The sequence below is a fragment of the Pagrus pagrus genome (assembly GCF_965226575.1).
Source record: "Pagrus pagrus genome assembly, chromosome: 16".
NCBI classification, from domain to species: domain Eukaryota; kingdom Metazoa; phylum Chordata; class Actinopteri; order Spariformes; family Sparidae; genus Pagrus; species Pagrus pagrus.
Window position 1 is genome coordinate 10,327,535 of NC_140200.1, and position 23,992 is coordinate 10,351,526.

A 23,992-nucleotide genomic window follows, 5' to 3' on the forward strand; every position below is an offset into this window, starting at 1 on the left:
GTACCCTGGCACCGCAGTGGGCAGCTATCTCCTCGAACGGGGCCTTCTGAAACTTCTCCACCACTTGTCTCCTCCGTTCCCTCTCCTGCTCCTCCATACCCACGCTGTCCACTAGAGGGAGACACAAACAGTATTAAATTTCAGTAATGCTTTATGCTGTATGTCGATTATGTAGCATTAGTTTTTGAGTTATCTTTCTTACAGTAGAAAGGAAAATCACAACAATTTATTCCCCAAACATTGATTTTTTTCTACAACCATGTTTTGGCAGCTTATGTCCATTACTATTGTGTTTAATATGTTTGGTTATTTTCTTTAGTTTCAAACAAATAACGTGTGGTGATACTGTGTCGATTAGTTTGTAATTCTAATGAATACTTTAAAACCACATAAGTAAATAAAAGAGCGACGTACCGATGGCGTTTTTCAGGGTTTCAAATGTGATCTCCTCTGCTGGTGTCCTCTGCAGGACAGAACGAGAAATATAGAGGTTAAATATCTTGAGAGGTTTTAAACTTCCTGGTATGTTTGAGTTCTACACCATGAAATTACCTCCTCTTTCTCTGGACTGTTTCGGGACTCCACCTCCACCTGCAGTGAGATGGTCTCCCCAATACTCTTTCTCTTGGATAGACGGTCCTCATCTGGAAACAGAGTGCAGATATCTTTCTTTTTAAACAGAAACCTCTTAGCAAATCATGTAAAATGTGTCAAATTGCAGAGAGATTTTGATGGTCCGGCAACTCAATATAAAAGTGAACTGGCACCCTAAAAAGTTGCCAAAGTTAGTGAAGAATTATCCTTCAACTCAATGATTTTGGCTCAAGCCCCAGAGCTGATGGAGCGTCTCTCAAACGAACACTAAATCCCCCACTAGCTACAAGGCAGAGGTTCAGCACTGCATTTCTTCACAGGGATCAATAAAGCACCCAGACAAAGTTGTAACACGCTGCCAGGTCAATAAACATTTCCATTAGTTATCATTATTCACTTGGAGAGAGGAGCACATTAATCACTGTGGGAATTCCTCCAAATTGCCACAGTTGACTTTTTGAACTCAGTGTGACATTATAACACAATAGATGTATTGTTTGAGCTCCTTACCAGTATACTGGGGGACGTAAGGCGTAGCCAGTCTGTCTGTGTTATAACCACTACCTCCGAGGACCTCCGTGATCTTCGACTGGAGGAACAAAACTTCCCCTTCTACCTTCTCCAGTGAGGAGGGCAGCCTAGGAACAAAGAGGTGAATTGTGTTAATAGTAAACATTTACTGCCATACTGCACATGATAAGATCAAATTGAAAGTTGGTATTGTTTGTGTTTGTGGCTGGGTCATACTTTGGATTATCAACGAAGACATCCTCAGGCAAAAGGTAGGGACTTTCTTTCTGTCTCACCTCAATCACCTGAAGGGAAAAGGAGGAAAAAAAGGCAATTTAATGAATGAGGTTATTGTTATTCAGACACTAATACGTGTATGACGCCAAGGCTCAGACCTCGTGAATGTGCTGGCAGAAGGCTGGGACGGTGGTGAGCTGGCAGATGAGGTTGAGGTAGGCTGCGGCGAGGGCGTGAACAGCACAACGGTTAAAGACAGGCATAGCCTCGTCGGTCGACAGAGCCAGGTCCTGCACGGGAAACACAGAGACATCAGCAGTGACCTCTGAGGAGCTCAACCACACAAATTCATCATAACTTCTAAAATAACTTATTAAAATGCTTTATGTTTTATGAATCTTGGACTGCGCCCACACCTTAAACCTGTCTTGTTATATTTATGTTTTATTTATCGTTTGTTTTTTACGACTCATCTTTAAAACGGTCCGTCTGGATTTACCTAATGTTTTTTGTTTTGGCAGTAATAACAGGCAATGTCATATTTATTTCTAAACAAAATAAACAAACAAGTAAATATCACACATCAGTACCTGCAAGGCGAGCGCCAGGCGAATGAGGTCCACCACCACCTCTTCGTTGGCTAGCTCCACGCTGAGAAGCCCCAACAGAGCGAAGAGAGTCTCGTAGTGCTGCCGACCGCTGCTCTGCTCCTTACAGCCTAAATAGATGTGTCTGTACAGCTGCTGGCCATGCTGTGAGGAGGATAAACACAGAGGATGATGAGTCAGGGGAAGACAGACAGATAGATAGATTTAGGAGTGTAAATATGTTTGAAACCAAACCTTTTTCATGAATAAGTTGTCCTGTCTGGAACACTTGTCAACTTTGAGCTTGAGCACAGAGATATCCGAGATGATGCTGCGCAGAAAGAAGACACAATCATTAGCACAAACTGTCGCTGAAGTAGAAGCTAACTACGAATTGGGCCCTATAATACACACACACCTTATGTTGGAGAATTTGGGCGTGTTGTCGTGCCTGTCGATGAGACTGAGAAGAATTTGAAGCACCAGCAGCCGGACCTCTGGATCCTCTGTCAGCGAGAAGGACAGCAGCGGCTCCAGGAAAGAGCTGGGCAGTGCTGTCAGCATGTTGGTGGTCTGGAAACCTGCCGTCACCTGAGAGATTGATGATAACAAACATGGTTTATAATGTGCCAAAACGTGAAGATAATTCATGGAGGGGTTGTGGCTTTTGGCCTTTATAGCATGCAAGCTACATATCAAGTCTAAGCACATAATCACAGGTTTTAAGTGCAAATTAAGTGCAACCCTGACTGATTACACTTCATTTAGTTCTTGTCTACAGTTTATTGTGTCATTGTGGTAAACAAAGCTCATAGAGCTGTTATATTAACTCCTTTCCTAAAGTGTTAAAAAGCACAGACTCAAAGGGACATACATGGACACACATCTATCCTTTCTATTTCAAGTTCATGTAACTGGTGATCATCACTGTCTGTGCTTGTACCTTCTGCTTTAAGCCCACAGTTTGTAAACATTCTGATTTCATAATAATGCTAAATTGAAAACATACCTGGACCAAGGACTTCAGTAACATGACCTGGATCATCCTGGTACCTTCAGGCCTGAAGGAAAGCAAATGAAGATACAAAAACCCTTTCATTCAACATTCAGCCAACACAGATTTGCTTACAACGTACTGCTCACTGAAAGATGGAATACGTGAGACAGATAATTACATAAAAACATACAGCATTGTCTATACAAGGGGAACATGTGTTTGTGGGATTTGAGATCAGCTTACCCAGATCCTGTGGAGGGCAGAGCTGGGTGAACCCCAGGGACAGGGATCTTTCCCATAATGAAGAGCATGACCTCTGACCTCTGGTATGTTGGTAGAGTGTTCGCAAATGAACCTGAAAGAGAATGAGACGGAAAGAGATATGAGCATCATGTGGATAAGAGGAGAATTTGGAGCTACGGGGAAAAAAAATACTGGCATGTACAAAACTAACACATGAACACCCAGAGGCAAAAATACAAGCACACGTGAGATAAACTGAAGCACCACAGACAAACTGTTACAGCCCAGGAGTCTGTCTTGCAAAGCCTCCCACACAGACACACCGCCCACAGACTCACCGATGGTCCTGATGACAGCCTCCTGCAGCTGCCTCTCCTCGTGAGCTTTGATTATCTTGGTGCCGATGTTGATGTTGCCGTCATAGGAGCCGGTCAACTCGTAGTCCACACTGAGGCGGAGCTGCCGCAGCAGGGTGTTAAACACCTCCAACACCGTGGGGCCTGCACACACAAGCAGAGGATAGTTAAAAGAGTAATCCATCTCAAAAAGAACACTTACATCCGATGTATCATGTAGCTGATCCCACTTACAATGTGCAACCAGGTATCAGAGTGTGTATGTGTGTACTGTGTCAGTCTTCTTACCTACAGAGCCGCTGGCAGCGATGGCGGCTGCCTCCAGCAGAACTTCCACTATCCCAGCTCGCACTGTGGCTGAATTCTTGCTGTTAGCATCCAGATGACCGAGAAGCTGCTGAATTACCAAGTGAGAGTGCTGGGACTACAGAAGAAGAAGATAAGGAATGAATGAGTGAATGAAAGCGGACTAAAAGAAAAAGAAAAATGTAGGAAGAAGGAGAAAGAAATAAAAGGTATTTCATATCCAGATACATTTCCCAATATAGCACTTTTTAAGAAACTTTAATTGTTCATATAAATGACCACATGGAAAGAACTTTCATTACATTTTGAATTATAGTCTATACTCAACAAGTAAAAGGTACTTATTCATGTATGATTATTTCTGTTCTTATATTTCAATACTTTCTTTCAATTAAAATGAAAATATCTACGTCTGAATATGAAAAAGGTAAATAGAAAACAGTGTACAGAAAACTGTACTTCTGTGGCTCTCATCCTTAAAAATACAGCTGCTTTCTTCATTAGTAGTATGTTTTATAAAGAAAAAACACAGCTCTCTTTTCACAACAGCAGACGAGCCACATGTGGAGAAGGCTTGCTGCAAATGACTTAGCTTGTCCAAAGGATTAAAACCAACGTGGTAGCGACTGACGGTGCCCCAACCTGGTGCACTTACAAGCTATTACAACACAATGACGAGTAAATAAATGATGGAGCATAACGCGAAACAACAGAAGCTTTTCTTTTCTCAGACAATATGCATCGTCATATGAAACAGCCCTCATAGAAAATGGTAGAAAACTAGTGAGTCACTCAACCAGGTGGCAGAACTGAAAGCTATGGAGATGAAGCACATCACTTGTAGTTTTCATTCAGGTCCAAAATTCAATCTGAATTGTGTAACCGTCTACAATTACATAAAACAACATCACACAGAACGTTTTATGTGGACTTGGATTGTGGTCAATGGAGTGAAAGAGAGAAAAAACATGGGGTGAGTCAGAGGCCTTTGCAGATCTGTAGGCACTGCATCACTCACCTGGATCGAATACATGATGATTTTGAAGCAACGCACTGCAAAGGTCTTTCCCTCCCATAGAGAGTGGTTATCTAAGTGCCTGGGGGGAACAAAGACAGCAGGAGAAAGATAGTGAGGATACAGAAGATGTGATTATATAGTGCCAGTAGTGACTGAGAGCAGCGAGGGGTAGAGAGCAAATCTGTAGTTCTCAAAAAGCCCAGACATCAAGACTCCATATGTATTTTTTACATTTAAGAAAGACCTGCACTTTTTGACAGAAAAATATAGGAGTACAGGAGAGTTACTCACATATACTCGTGTTGTACATGAGGGCACAAAAAAATCATATTTAAAATATTAGTTTTGTATTGTTTTTCTCTTACGTAGCACAAATAAGCTCAAAATTATTTTTGTTTTGAAACCAGTTTTGTAAAATGACAAATAAATTAACCTTGCACCTTGTATATTACAACGTACTGCAATGTTTATAGTTCACAATCAATAAATCAAGATTTTCGTTCACATAGAGACAGACAGGTGCAGGTTGAGCATGAAACAGATAAAAACAGAGGCAGTGATGGATGGACAAGAGCTGGTCTCACACAGCACATGACAAGTGAGATGGATTGAAGGGAAAATTGAGTGAAAGCTAATAATAGACTGTTCAAATTTTACAATAAAACTGCACAAGAAGCTGGTAACCTTAGACGGACTTACAAGGTCCTGAAAGTCAGTGTTTACAGGAAACATCTTTCAGTGGACTTGGATGTTATTATCCGCATCAGCTTTTAAAAATTGGCTGCCTAAAAAAACTGTATAATCTTAAAAATGTACTCCTGCAAGCACACGACACATGAATACATATTAACATATTTTATCCACAATATTCCTTAGCAGATCTGCTGAGCCTCCTACTTATATTAAACCCAACAACTTCAGTGAAATATAAAGCAGGAAGGATGACAAACACTGGCTGAGCTGCAGGGAATGGAGCCAAAGAAAAGGTGAATATACAACAAACAAAAAATGTCAGTCGGAAAAGGAATAGGTGTCGCATTCAGTGACAACAGAGAGAGTCGCAGACAGCGCAAGAAACAACGAAAAGCAAAGACACGGGCTCAGAGAAATCCAAAGTTAAATGAAAACATCATAAAAGACGACCTCAAGCAGGATAAAGCTCTGGAAAAGAAAGGAATCTGCGATGTCTTGTCACAAACACAACTACAACTGTAATAAAATTACAACCTCGCAGGGCAGACCTCAATATAAACAATCCTATATACAAAAATCATGCACTCGCATCTATTCAGAAACAACTATGTAACCTTGCATTGACCTTGTCGCGCCCCCTCGGGCCAATCAGCGCACAGATAAAAATGCTGCAACACAGCACTGAGGATGCATCCTTCCTTCAGGTCCGGTCAATACATCAACAACATATCACAAAAAGAGGTTAGGTCTCATGTCAGGAAGAGTGTGCGTGGCTGCCTCACTCACATCAGCACGGGCGTGACGGCGTTCTTGATGTTGCCATAGGCGGCTCGTCCCAGGAGCTCCCTGAAGCAGCGCTCCGTCAGCTCCACCGGGCTTTCCTTCTCCTTCTCTGACGCCTGCAGCGGAGAGGGGGAGCGGCTGGTGGAGAGCGATGCAGGTGAGAAAGAGAGGAGAGGAGAGAGCAGGGGAGGGAGGGGAGAGAGAGCGAGAGAGAGAACAGAGAGGAGAGGCAAGAGTTTGAAATCAATTTGACTCAATAACACAAAGCCTCAATTTTTTCACACAAAAACACTCTGCAGACTGCTGTGTCACTGCAGCCTTCGCTCCTGATGCAACTTTTCCCTCCGCAGTTTGTCTGCAGTGAAAATTAAGCGACCGTGTTGCCCGTCATGTGTGCACACATTTGTATATCGCACATCTGTCATCACCACAAGGGATATGTCTGCGTCTAAGTTTGTACATGTGTGCAAGTGTCTGCGTTGGCACTCAGACCGGCTCCAGCCTTTCTTTGTCTCATGCATAGTTAAAACCTTCGCCATAACTCTATCTTGGTCATGACTGGCCTCGGGTGGTCCACCAATGATGACATTATTTATTTAAGAGCCTGACTCTTTCATCTCGCCGGCTGCTGCTGTGGAGGAAATGTGACTTCCTGCCGCTCAGCGGCTCCAAAATCCAAAAAAAAAAGGAAACAGCAAAAGGATTAATACGACGGTTTAACTTTGAGGGCACGGACCTACACGAAGCCATTTTCTTTTAGTGCTGCAAATGTAGAAAATGAGATTCACTTGATATAAAATGGTTTAGTATCTGTTTAGCCACTCTCATTGACCCCAGTCCAATTGAAAAGTGCATTTTAAAACACCCACAGGAGTTCTGAGCTCACCCCAATAGCCTCTCACTGCACAATTTCATTGAATGATTTGGAAACTCACAAGGAAATGTTTGGCATGAGGATAAATCAGCATCATCTCAAAGTTTATTTGGCTACTGCAGTCTGACCTTTTATCTGCTCCCATCCATCACTTCACAGAGGCTGTTTATGAGTGTGTCAAAGTCATGTTGGCAAGGATCATTTCTGATAAAATTTTATGCTGAGGTAATACCTGGTGGAAAAGTACTTGGGGAATATAAAGCCTTTGCACTCACCTTCATACGACATTAAAGACAATCAATCATGCTGGTGGTTCAGTTTTCTATAAGCGCCGGCTGCCGGCCAAACAGCTGGCTGGCTTTATTCTATACATTTTTGATTCTGATAAAATAAGTTTCAATTCCCTCTGCATGTACATTTTATGACCATTAGCGTCCAAAACAATGTCAGCATGATGGAAAAAAGCCTGTCTCCCCATTCTGTGCGTTCATATAGGTTGAGTCCTGCCTAGTCGAGAGCAGAGAGTCCTCTTCAGTCTTTGACACATATTAGGAAAATAATTGATGACAAAACACAGTAAGAACTGCATTGATTGCACAGATGGGGGGCATCCTCACTAGATGAGCTACTTTGGAAAACACCAGAGGCAGCAACTTGATGACTGCACAGTAAGCATTAAATAGTCTACTGAAAGTGCTGCATTTTCCATATATGCTACACAGATGCTGAAAAGCAGAACAGAACCGTTCTAGAGTTCAAATACTTTAAAGGAAGGATTCAACTATGCTTCACCAAATTATTTTCAATCTATGTAAATCAAGTTTATACAACAAGAAGTTATAAAGTAGTGAGTCTGGTAAGTCATACTGTTTAGACCGCCTGCATGTTTAAATAAAATATTGATATTTGGCACCAGTGTATTGATAATTGTCGCAAGTGGAAGCAAAATGATATGTTGACATAGATATTTGTCTATTGACCAATTATGCAAACTAGTCTCAGATGCCCCAAATCATAACAGCTATCAGCAGACTGTGTGGGAGAAGCCTTACCATAATTCGCCTCATTTACAATTAGGTAGGCATCTATTAAGATTAGTGTATGTGATGGAATAGTAACAAAGGCCACCAAATTTGGGTTTGTGCATGCCCCCAACCCCCCTAGCCACTTCCCACTACATTGGAAATACATCATGTAAGACAGGGCCCAGAAAATGATTTTAGCACCTCCAGAAGTAAAACTTTCTCCACAAATTAGACTCAACTGTCAGAAGACTTTGCTGTACTTGAAGATGATCTTTAAATGAACTTGTACATGTGCTCAGGGATTAATGTAGGGAAAAAAGGCACCATCTGTGAGTTTAATTAGACTCTGTACTGACTGCTGTGGATTTAGGGCTGGTAATGACTGGCTAAACTCAGTGTGGGAGGGAACAGAGGATACACAGCAGGGGCGGGCCTCATAACACACACAGAGAGAAGGGAAGCTGAGAGGGAAATATGTCTCTCTGTAGGAGAGTGTCCGTCTCTCTGCCCCTCACTTTCTGTCCATCCGTCTCTCTCTTTCAATAACCTTCCCATTTCCATCACTCTACTTTCTATTATCGTTCCTCTACCCAATCTTCCAATGTTCTTCTCTCTGCCCTCCCCCTTTGTTCCCCCAACCCTCAGATGTCAGCATTGACGTCAAAGTCAATTTCAGCATGTGGGATACTGCCAAGAGAGGGAGGTTCTACACTCTGCATCTCTTTGCCTCACTGGCAAACCCAAATCCTTGCTCTGTTTATTTTCCACCCATTGCACTATTTCTGTCCATGGTTTCCCCCTTTTCTCCGACAGTTCCCATTGCCTATCTTCTTATGTCTCTGTCCTTGGATTCTGCAGGTGGGGCAAACAGATGCCCATAAGGGAAGCGGAGCTGTCAGATAGTTCACTCAGTAATGACAATGATGATGAATGACGCGGACAGCCAGGACAAATATGGCCTAACGTCAGACAAACAGCACCAGTCTGCTGCAACACAATGGCTCTGGACTGTGTGACCGGGGCACGGCGGGTCAACACTGACGCACATTTTGGGTCATCAGCTTTCTCACCCAAATGATGGCCCAGCCTGGCCTGCTGTGTGAGGATGACATGCACCACATTTACCTCCCTTAAACTGCAGTCAGGATGTAATTGTGTATGTCAAATGTCCTTCCACTAACGTACAACAAAAAATAAAACACCAGTATATATAAATGCTAATTTAAAAAAGTGCCTAATATTCAGCCTGCTTTGGTAGATCAGATATGACGTTCACTTCCACTCCATAATCCACATTATCACATCATACGATCATATAAGTGATATGATGGACACTGTGGAAGGGAACAATTATCCAGACAAAGTGATTTAAAAATACGCTAGGATTAACATGAAGTGTCTGGGTACTATAAAGAAGGGCGGGGTCTAATGAAAATGTGGCTGTACTGGCGGGAAGAAGCCTCACCAGTTGCAAAACACATAAAAATGAGAATGACGTCATGATCGATGATAATGAAATTGAAATCGGTCTCTTGCCTTTACCTCTCTTTAAAGTTTCCCAAATTAAATGACATGTGTATAAAGGGTGTCCAAGCAAAACTCTTGCACAAATACCACTAAGCACAGTCCTGATGCAGGTACCTAGTAGAACAGTGACGGTCACTCAAATAGGCTGCAGAATGCTCAAGACAAAACAAAAACAGACCAGAGATTCTGGCCTTACAATCAGGCCCTGTCCACATGTACACAGGTATTTTTAAATCAAGCTTTTTCTATGTGTTTTGACTTTCTTACACATATAAAAACGCTGTTTTAGGTCAGAAACATTTCAGTGTTTACATTTGGACAGGCAGAAAGTAAGAAAACAATTTTATTACCTTTGTCATTGACTAATCTCGGAGTATGTTATGATATTGGAAGATGAAAAGATAGCGAGAACCAAACAATGGGACTGCTAAGAACAGAAACAGAAAATCCAATTGGTAGATGTTTTCCTTGTGAACACTCACCTTTCTGTACGCTCTCCACTCTGCAGGTTGAAAAGCAGAGAGGGCACGATCTTGTCCATGTGCTGAGGGTCCCAGATGTTGGCCTGCAGCTCATCATTGACAGTCTTTCTCACAACACCCTGCAGGCCCTTGATACCTGCCATGCGGATCCTGCAGGGAACAGACATAAAAAATCATCCAACTGATAACTGAATCTATAAATGGATGATTATATTTAGGAAATTATATTTTTGTCTAGTTTTCAATCTGCTACCCTTTCGATCCGCAAAGCTACATTTAACTGTTCAAAGATATTTATTTTTGGCAGATGACAGAGATAACAACAAGCTTAAACACTTTTAGAGGATTTGTTTAAGAAGATATTAAAAAATGCTCTGGGACAGCAGCAGTCTAAAAAAAGGACTCCCTGAAGTAGTCTAAAAACAGCAGTTACTGAATAATTCTGTCTCTAGTGCGATCGAGCATCTGTCCACTCACTTGGTGCGGATGTCAGGGTCCTCGTAGCTGGAGTGGCACATCTCACTGAAGCGTGACACAAAGAAGTCATAGCTGCGGTGGTATGATGGTGTATCCTCTTCTATGTTGGCAAACTTGACAAACTGAGAAGGGAAGAGCAGGCGAGGAGAAAAAAGTAAAATATGATTTCATATAAAACTGAATCACAACTGTAGAGGTTTACAGTAATAAGTCTGCTCCTGAAAGCCCAAATTTATTTCAATCTGATTATACACTAATGAAATAACTGTAAATACCCCATGGTGAATATCTCCTAAATTAAAGTCAAACCACAGCGCCATAACATCTCATTAAGAGTGAAAAGCACAGGGCAGAGGGAGGCCCTCCCACTGGGCTGGAAAATGTCACCATTTAAACACCCTGACATTTAGCTTCACAACACTCTCCGATTAATAAATTATGGACTGAATTTCTTTACAATCGAGACAGACAGGATACCACCTGAAGCAAGAATTATAGAGTGAACATTGAGTAGAGCAGATGGTAATTAAAGTACATAAATCCCCCCAAAAAACAGGCTGGATTTCAGTAACCTAAAAATGGAAGGCTAAGAAGCGGAGAGTTAAGGTTGAAAGTGAACATCTAAAAGAAGACCCTTGAGAATATATTTCCTGTGTACAAAATGAGTGTTTGGAGTGGTTTTGAAATTAAACGAAGTGCCCAATTAAATGAAGTGAACCCTTACTGCTTGTGAAGCTGCTTAGCTGCTGCAGTAAATTGCTGCAGCAGTTGATACCTTGAAGCTGCCCAGTATTTTTTTAAGTAATACTGGGCAGCTTTCAGGGATTCAATGTATCAGCTCTGTCTGCTGAAAGAAACTTTCTATTTAATTGAAAGCTTTAATAACAGGGTCTAAAGCCACTGGCGATAGAGACCTGAAATTATATTTGTTTTGTTGCGACCAAAGGCTAAGACCCCTAAGTCCTTTCTATCACCGAGCAAATCCAAATAAATAAGGCCAGCTGTCAGAAACACTAACTCAGGGACTGATGTGTTGGATTGTGTTGGAAAGGGCTCTGCAGTAAAAGGTTTTAGGTCAGTGACACAGAGTGTGAGAAAAACTGGCCGGGCTTGAGAATCCTGTGGTGATAAACTCTGTAATCCGCTCCTTTCACCTCTGTGTAGCACCGGTCTGCTTCATATCGCTCACACGAAGAAGGAAAGATACCATGTGGTAGTTCCACGGGAACTCACAATATATGAACAGTTGTATTTGTGATAGAGCTGCGACGATTAATCAATTAATTTCTGACTATTTACAACAATTAATTTCTCTCTTAACTATTACTGTTGATTGATTAATCAGTTTTAGTAATTTTGTAAGGAAAACAAATTAATTCCAGCTTCTCAAATGTGAATATCTTCTGGTTTCTTTACTCCTCTATGACTGAATATCTTTGGGTTGTGGATGAAAAACAAGACATTTGAGGACGTTATTTTGGTCGTTGGTCCACACTGATGAACATTTTTCACCATTTTCTGATATTGTACAAACCAAACATTAATTGAGAGCATAATCAACAAATTAATCAACAATAAAAATAATCATTAGTTGCAGCACTACTGTGTGAGGAAGCACAGGGTTTTGTCTACCCTGAGTGTATTCATGGACCGATAAATTACAACCCAATCAATATCTCCACAGTTCAACAACAGACACCCTGAATGCAAAGCTTTAAACGAGCAGATGCTGCAAAATTCCCCTATTATTGGTCGTGGTAAATACTCTGTAATACATAATTAATTACGCAGTATGGCCTTGCATCTGTCCTAAAAACACACTCATGAGTGTTATATTGGAGATTGATAGCACAAAGATTATGAGCGAGAGGCTGGCGTGTCTCATCAATCAGTGTATCTGACCGCAGAGCTTTGCCAGTATGGTGTGCGGCTGATCTGATTTCCTTTGTGTCCTCTGCTGACCCAGGCGACAGCGCTGAGAGCTACTCTCAGCATCAGAGGATGCTCGTCACTCACACTACCTCTGTCCACCACTCTCTTGCTGAGCTCTGATCTTCCTCCAATACTAACTCAGTATTACTCTGAGTTACTCTGAGGTTAACGTCTTTGACTTTGTGCCATCACATCATGAAAGTAAATGCACCCCCTCAACTTCTGATTAGATAATACCTCTAAATCCACTGAAATGGGTCGAATCGGATGAGACAGAAAAGCTTAGAAACTGAGGCACATTAGACACACATTAGTGAGCGACAGTTTGAGGATGTGGGTATCTATCTAAATTTATACCAGTAAAAGAGGCCGTCTTAGCTTTTGATGTCCAAAGTGAATGGTTAGGCAAAGGTTTTTTTGACGATTAAATTATATTTACAGCACAAATTTTGTCTGTGTTTTGCCTCAGATGTAAAAAGAAACCGTACATCCTTAAATGAAATCACACAAACATCATCATTTATGTTGTAACTGTTATTACTGTTGTCCTATTTCCCACATCAGTCTCTGCTTACGGTTGTTTTTGCTCTCATCTATCCTAGCTTATGTCTGTTTTTGCAAGCTGTTCAGTAACTTACGTGTCATGTCTGTGCTTGCTTGTATTTGCTTGTTGTGTAGTGTTTGTCTTTGCTTCATTGCACTGTAACTTTCTCTGCTTTTATTGTTGCCCATGTCTCTCTGCTTTTACTGAAAGTGACATATGTTACATCATGAGTGTTGTTTTGAACATGTTTCTGGCCGGGGAATACAGATGGAAACTAGAGGCTTGGCTAATTCTAACATATTTACACTTTGCACTGTCCCAGAAAAATAAAGTGGATAAATAAAAACATAAATAAAATCAAGTTCACTAAGAGTGGATTATGCATTACTGTCTCCCTGAATCAAATAAATATATTTCAAGACATATAAAGTTAAACCTCAATTGATTTGCTTATTCTAATGGTAACCACTCAGGCCCTTTTCCATCAAGTTAGCTCTGGTACCTGAACCAGTTCCATTCAAGATTAATTGAACCGTGGTGCTATCGAGCAAGCCAGCCCACATTTCCACCAGTTTTTGAGCAGAACCGCTGCAATCAAGGATCAACAGCAGCTGTTGCGCAAGGGAAGCAACTTTTCAGGTTCAACACCCATTTATTTTTGTTTGAATGCTCCAAATGGTTCCAAATTACATGCAACAACTGTGCTGGAACTGGTTCAATGGTGATTGAAAAGCGGTAGCAGTGTTCTCCAAAGTTTCAGAAAGAAGGAACAAGCCACGCGTTGTTTAACTTGCAAGATTTTCTTTGATTCGTTCTTTCATAGCTGCAAAACTATAAAACATCTGATGGACACTGGAAACTCACAGAGTTGGTTCCTAGGATCTGCAGGTTGGGTTTGTCGGACTCGAGCAGCTTGCGCACCATCTTGAGGAAACTCTCCACAAACAGGTTGATGCTCTGACAGTGGCAGGCCATCAGCAGCTGGTCCAGGGCTTCCATGGCTATGCACACATACCTGAAGAGGAGGGGAAAGAGACAAAGAAAATTCTGGTTGACACCATGTGTTGGGATATTATATAAGGATAATAATAAAATAAATGCATACAATCACAATGTCTACCTACTTACACAGCAACAAAAATCAAAATGCAATAAGCTCTCCCAGACAAACTCTGGAGACTCGCACACTGTGCAGATTTTAGCTGGACTCTGCCAAGTGTAAATGTAGTCTGCACAGGCTGTGTGCACTGGAGAAATGCTTCACAGTCCTAGTCATGAGTCATATAAGAAAACAACTTCTGTGGCACATCAAGTAAGCACTGAGTGTACAGAAAGATCACCATTGATCATCCCACACATGTCATATTGATTTTGTTTAAGAAAGAAATGACAAATTTGCCTCCGTGTTTACAAATTCTTGCCAGGAAGAATTTAACATATTAGCTTTATAGGTGCTGAATTCCAATCAGTTAACTCAACGTGCTGCACAAAAGAAATTGTTCAGTATTTGTCAGAGTGGAAACAGCTCAAATGTTTTTTGAAAGGTTATATTGAATGACAATTGACTGGTGATGCTCACCCGTATCTGTGTCGGGCCACATCCCTCGACAATCTCTCAGACAGGTAGGCTCCGATACGGTCGAGCTTCTCCGGAGCTGACAGGGCGTAGAATGTCAGCTTCTCCATGTTGGCCTTCACCAGCCCATCCTAAGGGGGGTGACAAAGGGAGATGGAAAGAGAGTGAAAAACAAGATGGAGGAAATCATAAAGTTTTATGGGCTCATTCACATGATTTAGTCACTCTCAGGTCCGAGGAGATGTAGATTAGGCTGGTGTGTCTGAAAGCAGCTGGTTAAAACAAAAGGGCTATCTGAGGTAATCTAATAGAGTGTGTACTGAAGCATGTACTTTTCCTGAAAACCCAAATTGTAAGGGTATAAACTAGATCACTAAGTTTCACCTCCTACTTTCCCCCTTGACCTACTTCACTGCTCTTCAGTCCGGTCAGGAGGAGGAGGGAGCTAAAAACATCTATAGTCCAGGGAGATCCTATTTAGATTCAAACACAAGCAACAACGTGCCGTCCCAAAGAAATTTGGGTAAAGACAGTTTTCTTCCAGTGAAATGCTAAGATTTGATAAGATAGGACTCTAACGTGATGGACACATGAGGACTGCTAGGATTTGTTGGAGGTATACACTCTTGAGTACCCTGTACATAGTTACGCAAGCAAAGTTGTCATACATGGGCAGAAAATCATTCATCATTTACAAAGAAACCCAACAAGAGACTATTTATAGAATGTTGGAGGAAAAACTTCCATTGGACCAACAGATTTTATTAGTTTTATTAGATATTGCTCTATAAATTCTGTTAATAGAATAAATATTGTGTGGTCGAAGGTGACTTATCAGAGAAGCTGAAGAAACGGCATATCCTCTATTAAGTTTCTTCTCACCACAAATCATTTTTTAAGTGGGCTGTGAGGATTCTTACAATAACATCTGTACAGATGTTCAGCCCTGGCAGTGTGAATGACAGATCAATAATGAAAACTTTTCTGTCCTGTTTTTCTCCTCTCTTTGTTTGTATCCTTTAAAAGTTTTGTTTGAGGTTCTGTAGTTACTAGTTTGAGAGCAGGTCTTGGAAGTCTATTTATAAACGGTGGCAAAATGATATGATGGCTTTTCTGACATGATTGAGTCTAAATTCTTGTGTAAATTAATCAAGCATTATGGAGGCTAAACCATAGCAGCAACTTCATGTGATTATCACAGGTTGCCTTTATAGCATGTATTAGTCTGCCCTGTCACACAGAAGAGCATACTATATTAAAACAACAATTATTAGAAAAAGGGTTAAAGCTGAATAGATTGGACTGTTGGCATTTTGTTCAGTCAGGATTGGATTTAACAGGATGTGAGTGTTTCTGTGACTTCTTGTACAGACTGAAGGCTGCAGGAAACTGTTTGTCTTGACTCCAGCTCTTTGTCACTGCCCCCTGCTGCCACCGCCTGCTCGAGGCGCAGCTCGTCTCCAACAAGCCTAACCTCTTCCGTGAAAAAGGCCTATTACCATACATGCGAGAGAGTGCAGGCAACATTGCTGGCAAAGCACTTTGCTGAAGTCATTTTGAAGTTCAATCTCTAGCTCCGTGGCATCGCAGTTTCACAGCAGATATTTTTTGTGTATGTCATTGCAGGACACACACACACACACACACACACACACACACACACACACACACACACACAGGTGTAATTTACAACATCAAAACAGCTGACTTATTCAATTCAAGATTTTTCAGCTCTTGGCCTATCTTTTGTGTATGCAGCCACATTAGCATGGCTTCCTGGCATATACCTAAATGTGATGGGGGCCTAATTAATCCTGTGGTTGTCCGACAAGGACAAGTCAAAATGTCTGCTTTAGAAGTGGGGCCTATTCCTCTCATCAGAGGGTTATTTTGGAGATCAGCACAAGGCGACAGCTCTGCGTCTGTCTACTTCTCTAAAACATCCTGTGGCTAGAGTCCATTATCGATCGCACAGTCAGAATATTGCAGCTGGCTATAAAACAACACCCCTCCAGTTGAAAAGCTGATTTTTGGCTTTTGCTCATTAGAGTCAATCATGTTGTAGTTCTGTAGACTCACAGTACAGACTTTTGCAGAATTTTAACAGAGTAAATCAAGGAACGGCCAGGACCTAATACACTAATAAACTGATCCAGTTTAAACTAGTAATGTACAAACCACTGTAGGGACATTTGTTTTCAGGAGACAGAAGCAAGGAAGACAACTTATATTTAAGCACCATACCACTAACTGTCTGGGGGAAACACTGAAATACTGTAAATGTATATATCCACACACACCCCCACATGCTCCCACAGTGTGACACACTTCTGAGTAAATGCTATCAGACACCTTCATTATTCCCAAGCTGCCAGGATGCAGTTAGTTACAGTTACAGCAGCTTGAAGTCAAACTTAGAAGTCATTTTTGAGAGCACAATGAGCAAGTGCACCTGCAAGCACACAGAAATGAGGTCTGTGTGTACTTTTATACCCCGTGTATTGCAGTTTTGGCCACAGATCTTAGAGGTAAAGTGGGTTACTGCAGTAGCACAGAGGAACTTATGAAGAGTTTCCTCTGCAACAAATCAGCTCCATCTTCACCGAAATTAATTCTCTTTAAGAGTCAGCTGCACCAGATCTCAGATAATCTGAGAAAACTGAAGCAAAGACGGGGCCTGTGGTTTGATGCCAACAGCTTTGAATAAAATAGTGAGGTATGGAGGTGGTTTTCTGATCACGTCTACCTTGGTCTTCCTAAACCTAAGACAATATAATAACATGGTGTTTATATGAACCTGCTTAGGGACTGCAGATGGAAAGCTTCCAGCTAAATCTAATACAGCACAATATTTCTCACAATTTCTCCTCGCCTTTTTGAAATATGTGATCTGTTGTGCACTGTTCTTGCATAAATTCAACTTAACCTATATGATTAGATAACAACTACCTAAACACAAATGCACAAAATGCATTAGAAAGATACACACAATCATACAGAAGATAGAGGAATACCTGTTCGGGTTAGGCAAGGCATTACCAAAGAAACAGAAAGTATCGCTTGAGCTTCTCACCTCTGGGTCTTCTGGGAAGATGTTGTCTACCAGCCTCTTGTACCGAGGCCTGAGGGCCCCGCAACAACCGCAAACCCCTAAAGAAGGCAAGAGATATAGAGGAAGAAAAACAAGAGAGAGGGTCAAGTTAACTCATGCAGTATGACTGACAGAAATACAATAAAAATAGAGAAAGAAATATAACAAGTAAACACGTCTTCTTCTATCGTCCCTTTTCTGTCGCAGTAAAATCCGTCTGTTCTGTGTACATGGAAGAACACAGTGCCTAAGTAACATAGTATGTCTTAAATTGGCCACTTGTTCCAAAGGTAAGTGTCAGCACTGTAGGTAGGGTAATTACAGTGATTTAAAGGCAGCACCTAATAATAACTTGACAATAACTGCATCACCACAGAGGTAGCGGTGGAAATATAAGGGCTGAAAAGTAAGACAGGGAATAAATGCTGTAGCAACCGTCAATTGACTTGTCAGCGAGGAAAACACAGCTGCAGCTATTAAAATAATAATGGGTAAGCTAACGAGCAAGTACTGACAACAGTCTTGTCAGTACTATAGTTAATGTCATCTTGAAGTGGCACACTTGAATATAAACGTACACATGGTTAATTTAATAACTGTAGGCGCCGTCATCTAGCCTGCTGTGACAGGTAAAAATGATTAAGTGAAGTGTAGAAAAGCAGGGTGTTTCCTAGTGAACTGCTGAATATGAAAAAGAAGACAAACTGCACCATCAATCGCTTTTCATCAGACCAGTTTGAAAAACAGAGCAAATATCCACAAAACAGCATAGTCAAATACCCTGCCAGGGTACAGAAGTTGCCAAATGTTGAATTAAAATCACTTATGTCAGTACCGGCGTGATGCCATCATTCAAAATACCAAGTCCAAGAATAAAAACATGAAGATGTGTTCATTTTTATGGAGATTCATGTAAACAGAAGCTTGGCTAAGTGAAGGTAATTCTGTGCAAAGACAGCTGAGAAGAGCCAGATATGGAAAGAATGTGGTCACAAGATAATTACAGTCACAACAATGCTGCTCAGATAACACACACGCACACACACACTCTCTCTCTCTCTCAATGCAATCAGGATAGCCTTGAAGAGAGGGGTGCAACACACTGAACAGTGATTTTTCTGACTTTGCATTGAGGAGAAAGCAGGCTAGGCAGCATAGAGAGAGCTGGATTCTGACTGGCTGAGGGAATTCAGCAGTGGTGAGTCATAAGGAGACCCTGGGAGAATGAAAAACGGGAGGGGGGGGATAACTTCCAAAAACCCCAAATAAATAATCTAACCCTTCATACAGTTGCGAATAACAACTATTATCCTAAAGATTATTACCTTCTTGCTTACATCAAACAAGGATATATGAGTTTAGGAGTCACAAAAAAAGTAGGTCATTATGGTTTCAGCAATGCAGTGAAGGTAAATGAAGGATTTGATAGCCTGACACTTGAACAGACGTGTCAGACAAAAGCATAACAATCTGCAAAGAAACAGCTTTTCTTCCTTCCTCCCACCCAACGTCAATTTCCTTCCCTCTATTCTCCCAAAGGAAAAACGTTTCATTATTCATCATTTTAGTTTGCTTTTACACAGATTGAAATCCTTCTTGCTGACATGGCACAAAATACATTCTGTAAGCACACTGACCAGACATTAACAAGATTACCAGCTATTTGACATCCCGACATCTCACAGTGTACTGCATCTAACATACAGCAAATTATCTCTCAACTCGTGACACCAAGACATCACATTTCTTCTTTTTAAGCACCACCAGAAATGTGTAAGAACTCTGAACTAACCAGAGCCAAGCAAAGCCAGTGATATGTATTGTGCCTCATACTGATCAGTAAGAGACATCCAGCCTCCTACAGGGACTAGATTGTCCAAACCAGCTGTCAACTAGTGCTTCACATCCTAAAATTCATTTTCTCTATAAAAAATGGACCAAATGGGCATATTTCACACAGACAAGGGAGGCAATCAGCTGCCATGTGCCTGACTCACAAATGCAAATGGATGAGATGAGCCTGGCTGTAACACCACAGCAAGTTTCCTGTGCAATACAACTCATTTTTCAGTGATATATAATCAGAAAAGTAAGGATGGGGAATAAACATACAGTACAAATGTGTACAGTATAGAGTACAAAGATCCCACACACAAATGTTTTGCTGCAAACTAACTATTTTCATGGTGGAATCATCTGTCAACAATTCTCTCGAATTAATTGATAAACCACTAATTCTATAAAATGTCACAAAATAGTGACATTTTGCTGACATCTCGTGAGTTGTTGCAGGAAGACAACAGTTGAAACGTGAGTCAGAGTTGGAGAGAGGAGTTTGGAGTTTACCTGGAGGATCGACCAGCAAGAATTTATTTTTAACTGATTATAACAATTGAGACGAGGCAACAGCTGTAACGCACTATAAGCTCACCCTCCAAGTTTTCAGAGGGAGAATTCTCCTTTTGGAGACTGGTATTTCTGGTTACAAAAAGGTCCATCTCTGCAGGAATCTTTTATGTAATGTTGTCGGACACTTACAATAACAACCTCAGCTTGTCAGTGGCAAAAACAAGCACTTTCAGTGGACATAACTTTGACAGTTGGAGTTGCCCCAAAGGATTACGCTGCAGCCGTTGCAGCCATTGCAGCTGTGTCACCAGCTGAAGCGACCAACTGGACTGATACCATTCTTTTGGTAAGTATTGTGGGAGAAAAATATTATTCTCCAAGGTCATTCTGTCCTCATACGATAGGAGGTCATACGTATCCTGTACAGATGTTTGCTTGATCAAGTTTGTATAAACTACTTCAACTTAAGTCATCGGTGCCTCTGAGTCTTCTTCATCTCTCCTGAATGGTCAAGCGAGCCGAAATTCCACAACAAGCATGAATCATTTACACACCAAAACATATAAAATACAAGATCCAGGTTTAAAAATATGCTTATTTATGGGTAAAAGTGCTGCAAAGCAGGTTTAAATGAGGAATTGTATACTCAAGTTTGATATTTTGGATCATCCCTTCACACATCGATGGCACCAAGCTACCAAACTGGCCTGACCTTCAGAAGCCAGTGTCTTGTCAAAGGACACTTACACATGCCAGGAGGAGCTGAGGATAAACCCATCAACCTAAACCACAGCTGCCCCAACAACACTCCTTCTTCAGGGCTATGCTCTTACATTCACTAGCCTTCTGGTGTGTTATCAGTGACCTGCACCTGGGAGGAGAGCAGTGAGCATAAGCGGGACGTCCTTGAAAAGCCCTTTAATAGAGTAAAAGGCATCTTTAGTGTCTTAACCACATAAAAGTGTTTGTTTCAAGCCTTACTGTCTGTGCTCTAAAAGTTCAGCTAAAGTCCACAGCAGGAGTCCTGCTGGAGCTCAGGCTTATCTCTGAGAGCTGTATGTCTATTCATAGTGCTGTTCCTCTCTCCTCCATCACTTCAAACACTAATGAGGCCTTTGCACCCCTTCCTCCCTCCCTCTGTCCCTTCCTCCTGCACCCACCCAGCCTCCCTCCACCATCTCCTCTCATCGTTGCTGTATTGGCCCGGGGCCTGAGTGTAGGAGTCGCCGATGAATTAATGCAGCAGGTCCCAAGTGTAGAGAGGATAGGGTGGAGGACAATGAGTGACAAAGACACGGGCAGCGAAAGAGAAAACGAGACATGGATGGAAGTGTGATGGGGGAGGTGGACTGTGATGCACTGAATGAGTCACAGATTAGTGCTACTTATTGCATCTTCTCTGTCCAGTACAAATCTGTCCTGTCCTCTCTGTCAGCAGGAGAGGGAAGAGATTTTTTGGGAGGAGTTAAGAGAGAGAGGTAACAGGAAATATTTTAGTTTTGTTTTTTTTAGAGGGAAAACTTCAGTAGTGCTATTGTGCCAACAATCCATAATAATTCTTAACAGCTCAGTGGGTGTAGCAATTTACATATTATTCCATACTCCTGTGGTGCACTGCAGGCATCTCCATTTTCCATTATGACTGCTATAATCAAGGTCTATTCATAGGTTATGTTCTTTACTTTTTAATTTTGTAGCATGACCTTAAAGTTGTTGCCTTTGGTTCTTTTTAGGCGGGCCGGGAGGGCAATCACACACAGTGTTAATATAAACTCTGGCTGTGTATCTACACAGTTTCTTGAAACAAAAGTCAATTAATCTTAAGGTCAAAGAATAATACATTTTCAAGAGCTTGATAAAAAGCAGTTCATGTGTTAATGAAGCTCAATATTCAACATATCCTGGTCACTTTAACAACGTTAAAACCACTGACAGGTGATGTGAATGACATTGATCATCTCGTTACAATGCAATGTTCTGCTGGTAGACCCTGGGTCCTGGCATTCATGTTGATGCCACTTTGCATGCACCACCCAGCCGCACACTGTAGCGGACCAAGTAACGTGCCCCCCCAGTAGGATAATGCACTCTGCCCCAGTGCAAACAACTGCTCATGATGGCATATGGCATCGACACTGCCTCCAAACACCTAAGATCCCAATCTGATCAGGCATCCATGGCATGTGTTGGAACAAGTCCGATCCATTGAGGACCTACCTCGCAAACCACAGGACTTAAAGCATCCAACAACCTGGTGAGACACCACAGGACACACCCAGAGGACCTGTGTCCATGCCTCAACGGGTCATAGCCAAGTCTGATCCACGGTGGGGCCTGCATGGATCCGACTTGTCTCGTCACATCCCATGGATGCTTGATAGGATTGGTATCTGGGGAAATTTGAGGTGAGGTTGATGCAAAGAATGAAGGCTTTCCAGCACATTGCACTGTAGAGAGATGATGAATGGTGTTCACTTCAGCTGTCAGCCCTTTTATTGTTGCTGCTAGGCTTGCAACTGTGTGAGCTTTTAATGGTATGATAACCATCTTAGAAAATGGTATTCTTTAACATTATAGTGTTACACAGAAGGTTTTTTTTTATTTGAACAAACATTGTATGAAAAATTCACAAAATATAAACACAACTTCATATAAACATAAAATATGTATATATTTAATACCAATAGTACAGTATTAACAGTCCATTTTCATTCCATGGTATACCTTAACACCGGTATACTGCTCCTACTGCAACTGATCGGTGTGAATGCAACACTAATGCAACTGATGATTATTTTTAGACGTCTCCAATTCAAATTTCTGTCAAAAGAAAAGTATAAAACTCAAAGCTATTTAGTTTATATGACATGAAGAGACAAAAGCAGCAGAGCGTTAGATTTAAGTGCTTTTCACATTTTTGTCTGATAAATGACTCATAACTGTTGCAGATTAATTTCCAATTGACAGGTATTCACCAGCATAATTTAAAACATTAACCTATTCATTAACAATACTGCTTAGTTTCAGAGTGGTGCTAAGTTTGTAAGTAAAACAAAAAAAATAAAATAAAATAAAATAAAGAGTTATTTTGTGTTTCTCGTGTTGGTAATGATGGGTTAGTTTAGAAAAAAAACTAAGCGCGAGCAACAAAGTGGGTGGACATGAATTTGGATGACAGTGGTGAAAAGCACACATAGGGGGTCTCACGACATCCACCCACTCTGCATGGCAAGCTGACAACACTTTTAGGGGCTGGACACCGAGATCCTCTGCTGCTCCATACACACTCACACATAAGCCCACACACAAACAAGCTCGCACACAGGAACAATGAATTACTGGTTGTTGGTAGACAGAACAATACAATAAAGAGAAGGCGGACATCTCTGCAGCCTGGTTGCACCAGAGTTGGGGAACTTTTGACTATTCTGTTACTTGTTTCACTGATTAGTGGCACATCCATGCCCACTGAAATTATCTGTGCATATGGGGACACATGTGAGGGGTCTCCACCCCTTAAATTACCACAGGAAGGAGCCAGCCAATCACAATGCTATTTTTGTCCTTGTAACAATGGACTGGTACATTAACAGATTACACTCTCCATTTCCCCCAGGATGTCAGCTTAACGCTTTCACTTCAGATTGAGAGAGAGAGAGATAGCGAGAGGGGAGAATAAAAGTGCACGATCAAGTCAGAAAAATAGGGGCAAACTAAATAAATACACAGCTCTAAAGGCATGTTTGTAAATGACAATAGTTAAATAATCATCCTCACACTTACACAAACAC

At 41.4% G+C, this 23,992-nt stretch overlaps 1 protein-coding gene across 3 annotated transcripts in view; it reads right to left on the minus strand.

Annotated features, from left to right (window-relative positions):
* The window catches only part of LOC311271731 (protein EFR3 homolog B), a 33,465-nt gene that overhangs the window by 2,596 nt on the left and 6,877 nt on the right, over window positions 1-23,992 (minus strand). For all 3 annotated transcript variants that reach the window (XM_084377525.1, XM_084377524.1, XM_084377526.1), the window contains exons 2-21: window positions 17,835-17,911; window positions 14,765-14,892; window positions 14,050-14,200; window positions 10,710-10,831; window positions 10,233-10,382; window positions 6,328-6,462; window positions 4,849-4,927; window positions 3,813-3,948; window positions 3,507-3,668; window positions 3,169-3,280; window positions 2,938-2,989; window positions 2,347-2,519; window positions 2,184-2,259; window positions 1,932-2,093; window positions 1,500-1,631; window positions 1,342-1,409; window positions 1,105-1,232; window positions 553-644; window positions 415-463; window positions 5-111 (exon numbers count right to left, since the gene is read on the minus strand). In XM_084377525.1, the coding sequence (XP_084233651.1) occupies window positions 5-111; window positions 415-463; window positions 553-644; window positions 1,105-1,232; window positions 1,342-1,409; window positions 1,500-1,631; window positions 1,932-2,093; window positions 2,184-2,259; window positions 2,347-2,519; window positions 2,938-2,989; window positions 3,169-3,280; window positions 3,507-3,668; window positions 3,813-3,948; window positions 4,849-4,927; window positions 6,328-6,462; window positions 10,233-10,382; window positions 10,710-10,831; window positions 14,050-14,200; window positions 14,765-14,892; window positions 17,835-17,911 (2,291 nt within the window). The remainder of the gene's footprint in view (window positions 1-4; window positions 112-414; window positions 464-552; window positions 645-1,104; window positions 1,233-1,341; window positions 1,410-1,499; window positions 1,632-1,931; window positions 2,094-2,183; window positions 2,260-2,346; window positions 2,520-2,937; window positions 2,990-3,168; window positions 3,281-3,506; window positions 3,669-3,812; window positions 3,949-4,848; window positions 4,928-6,327; window positions 6,463-10,232; window positions 10,383-10,709; window positions 10,832-14,049; window positions 14,201-14,764; window positions 14,893-17,834; window positions 17,912-23,992) is intronic.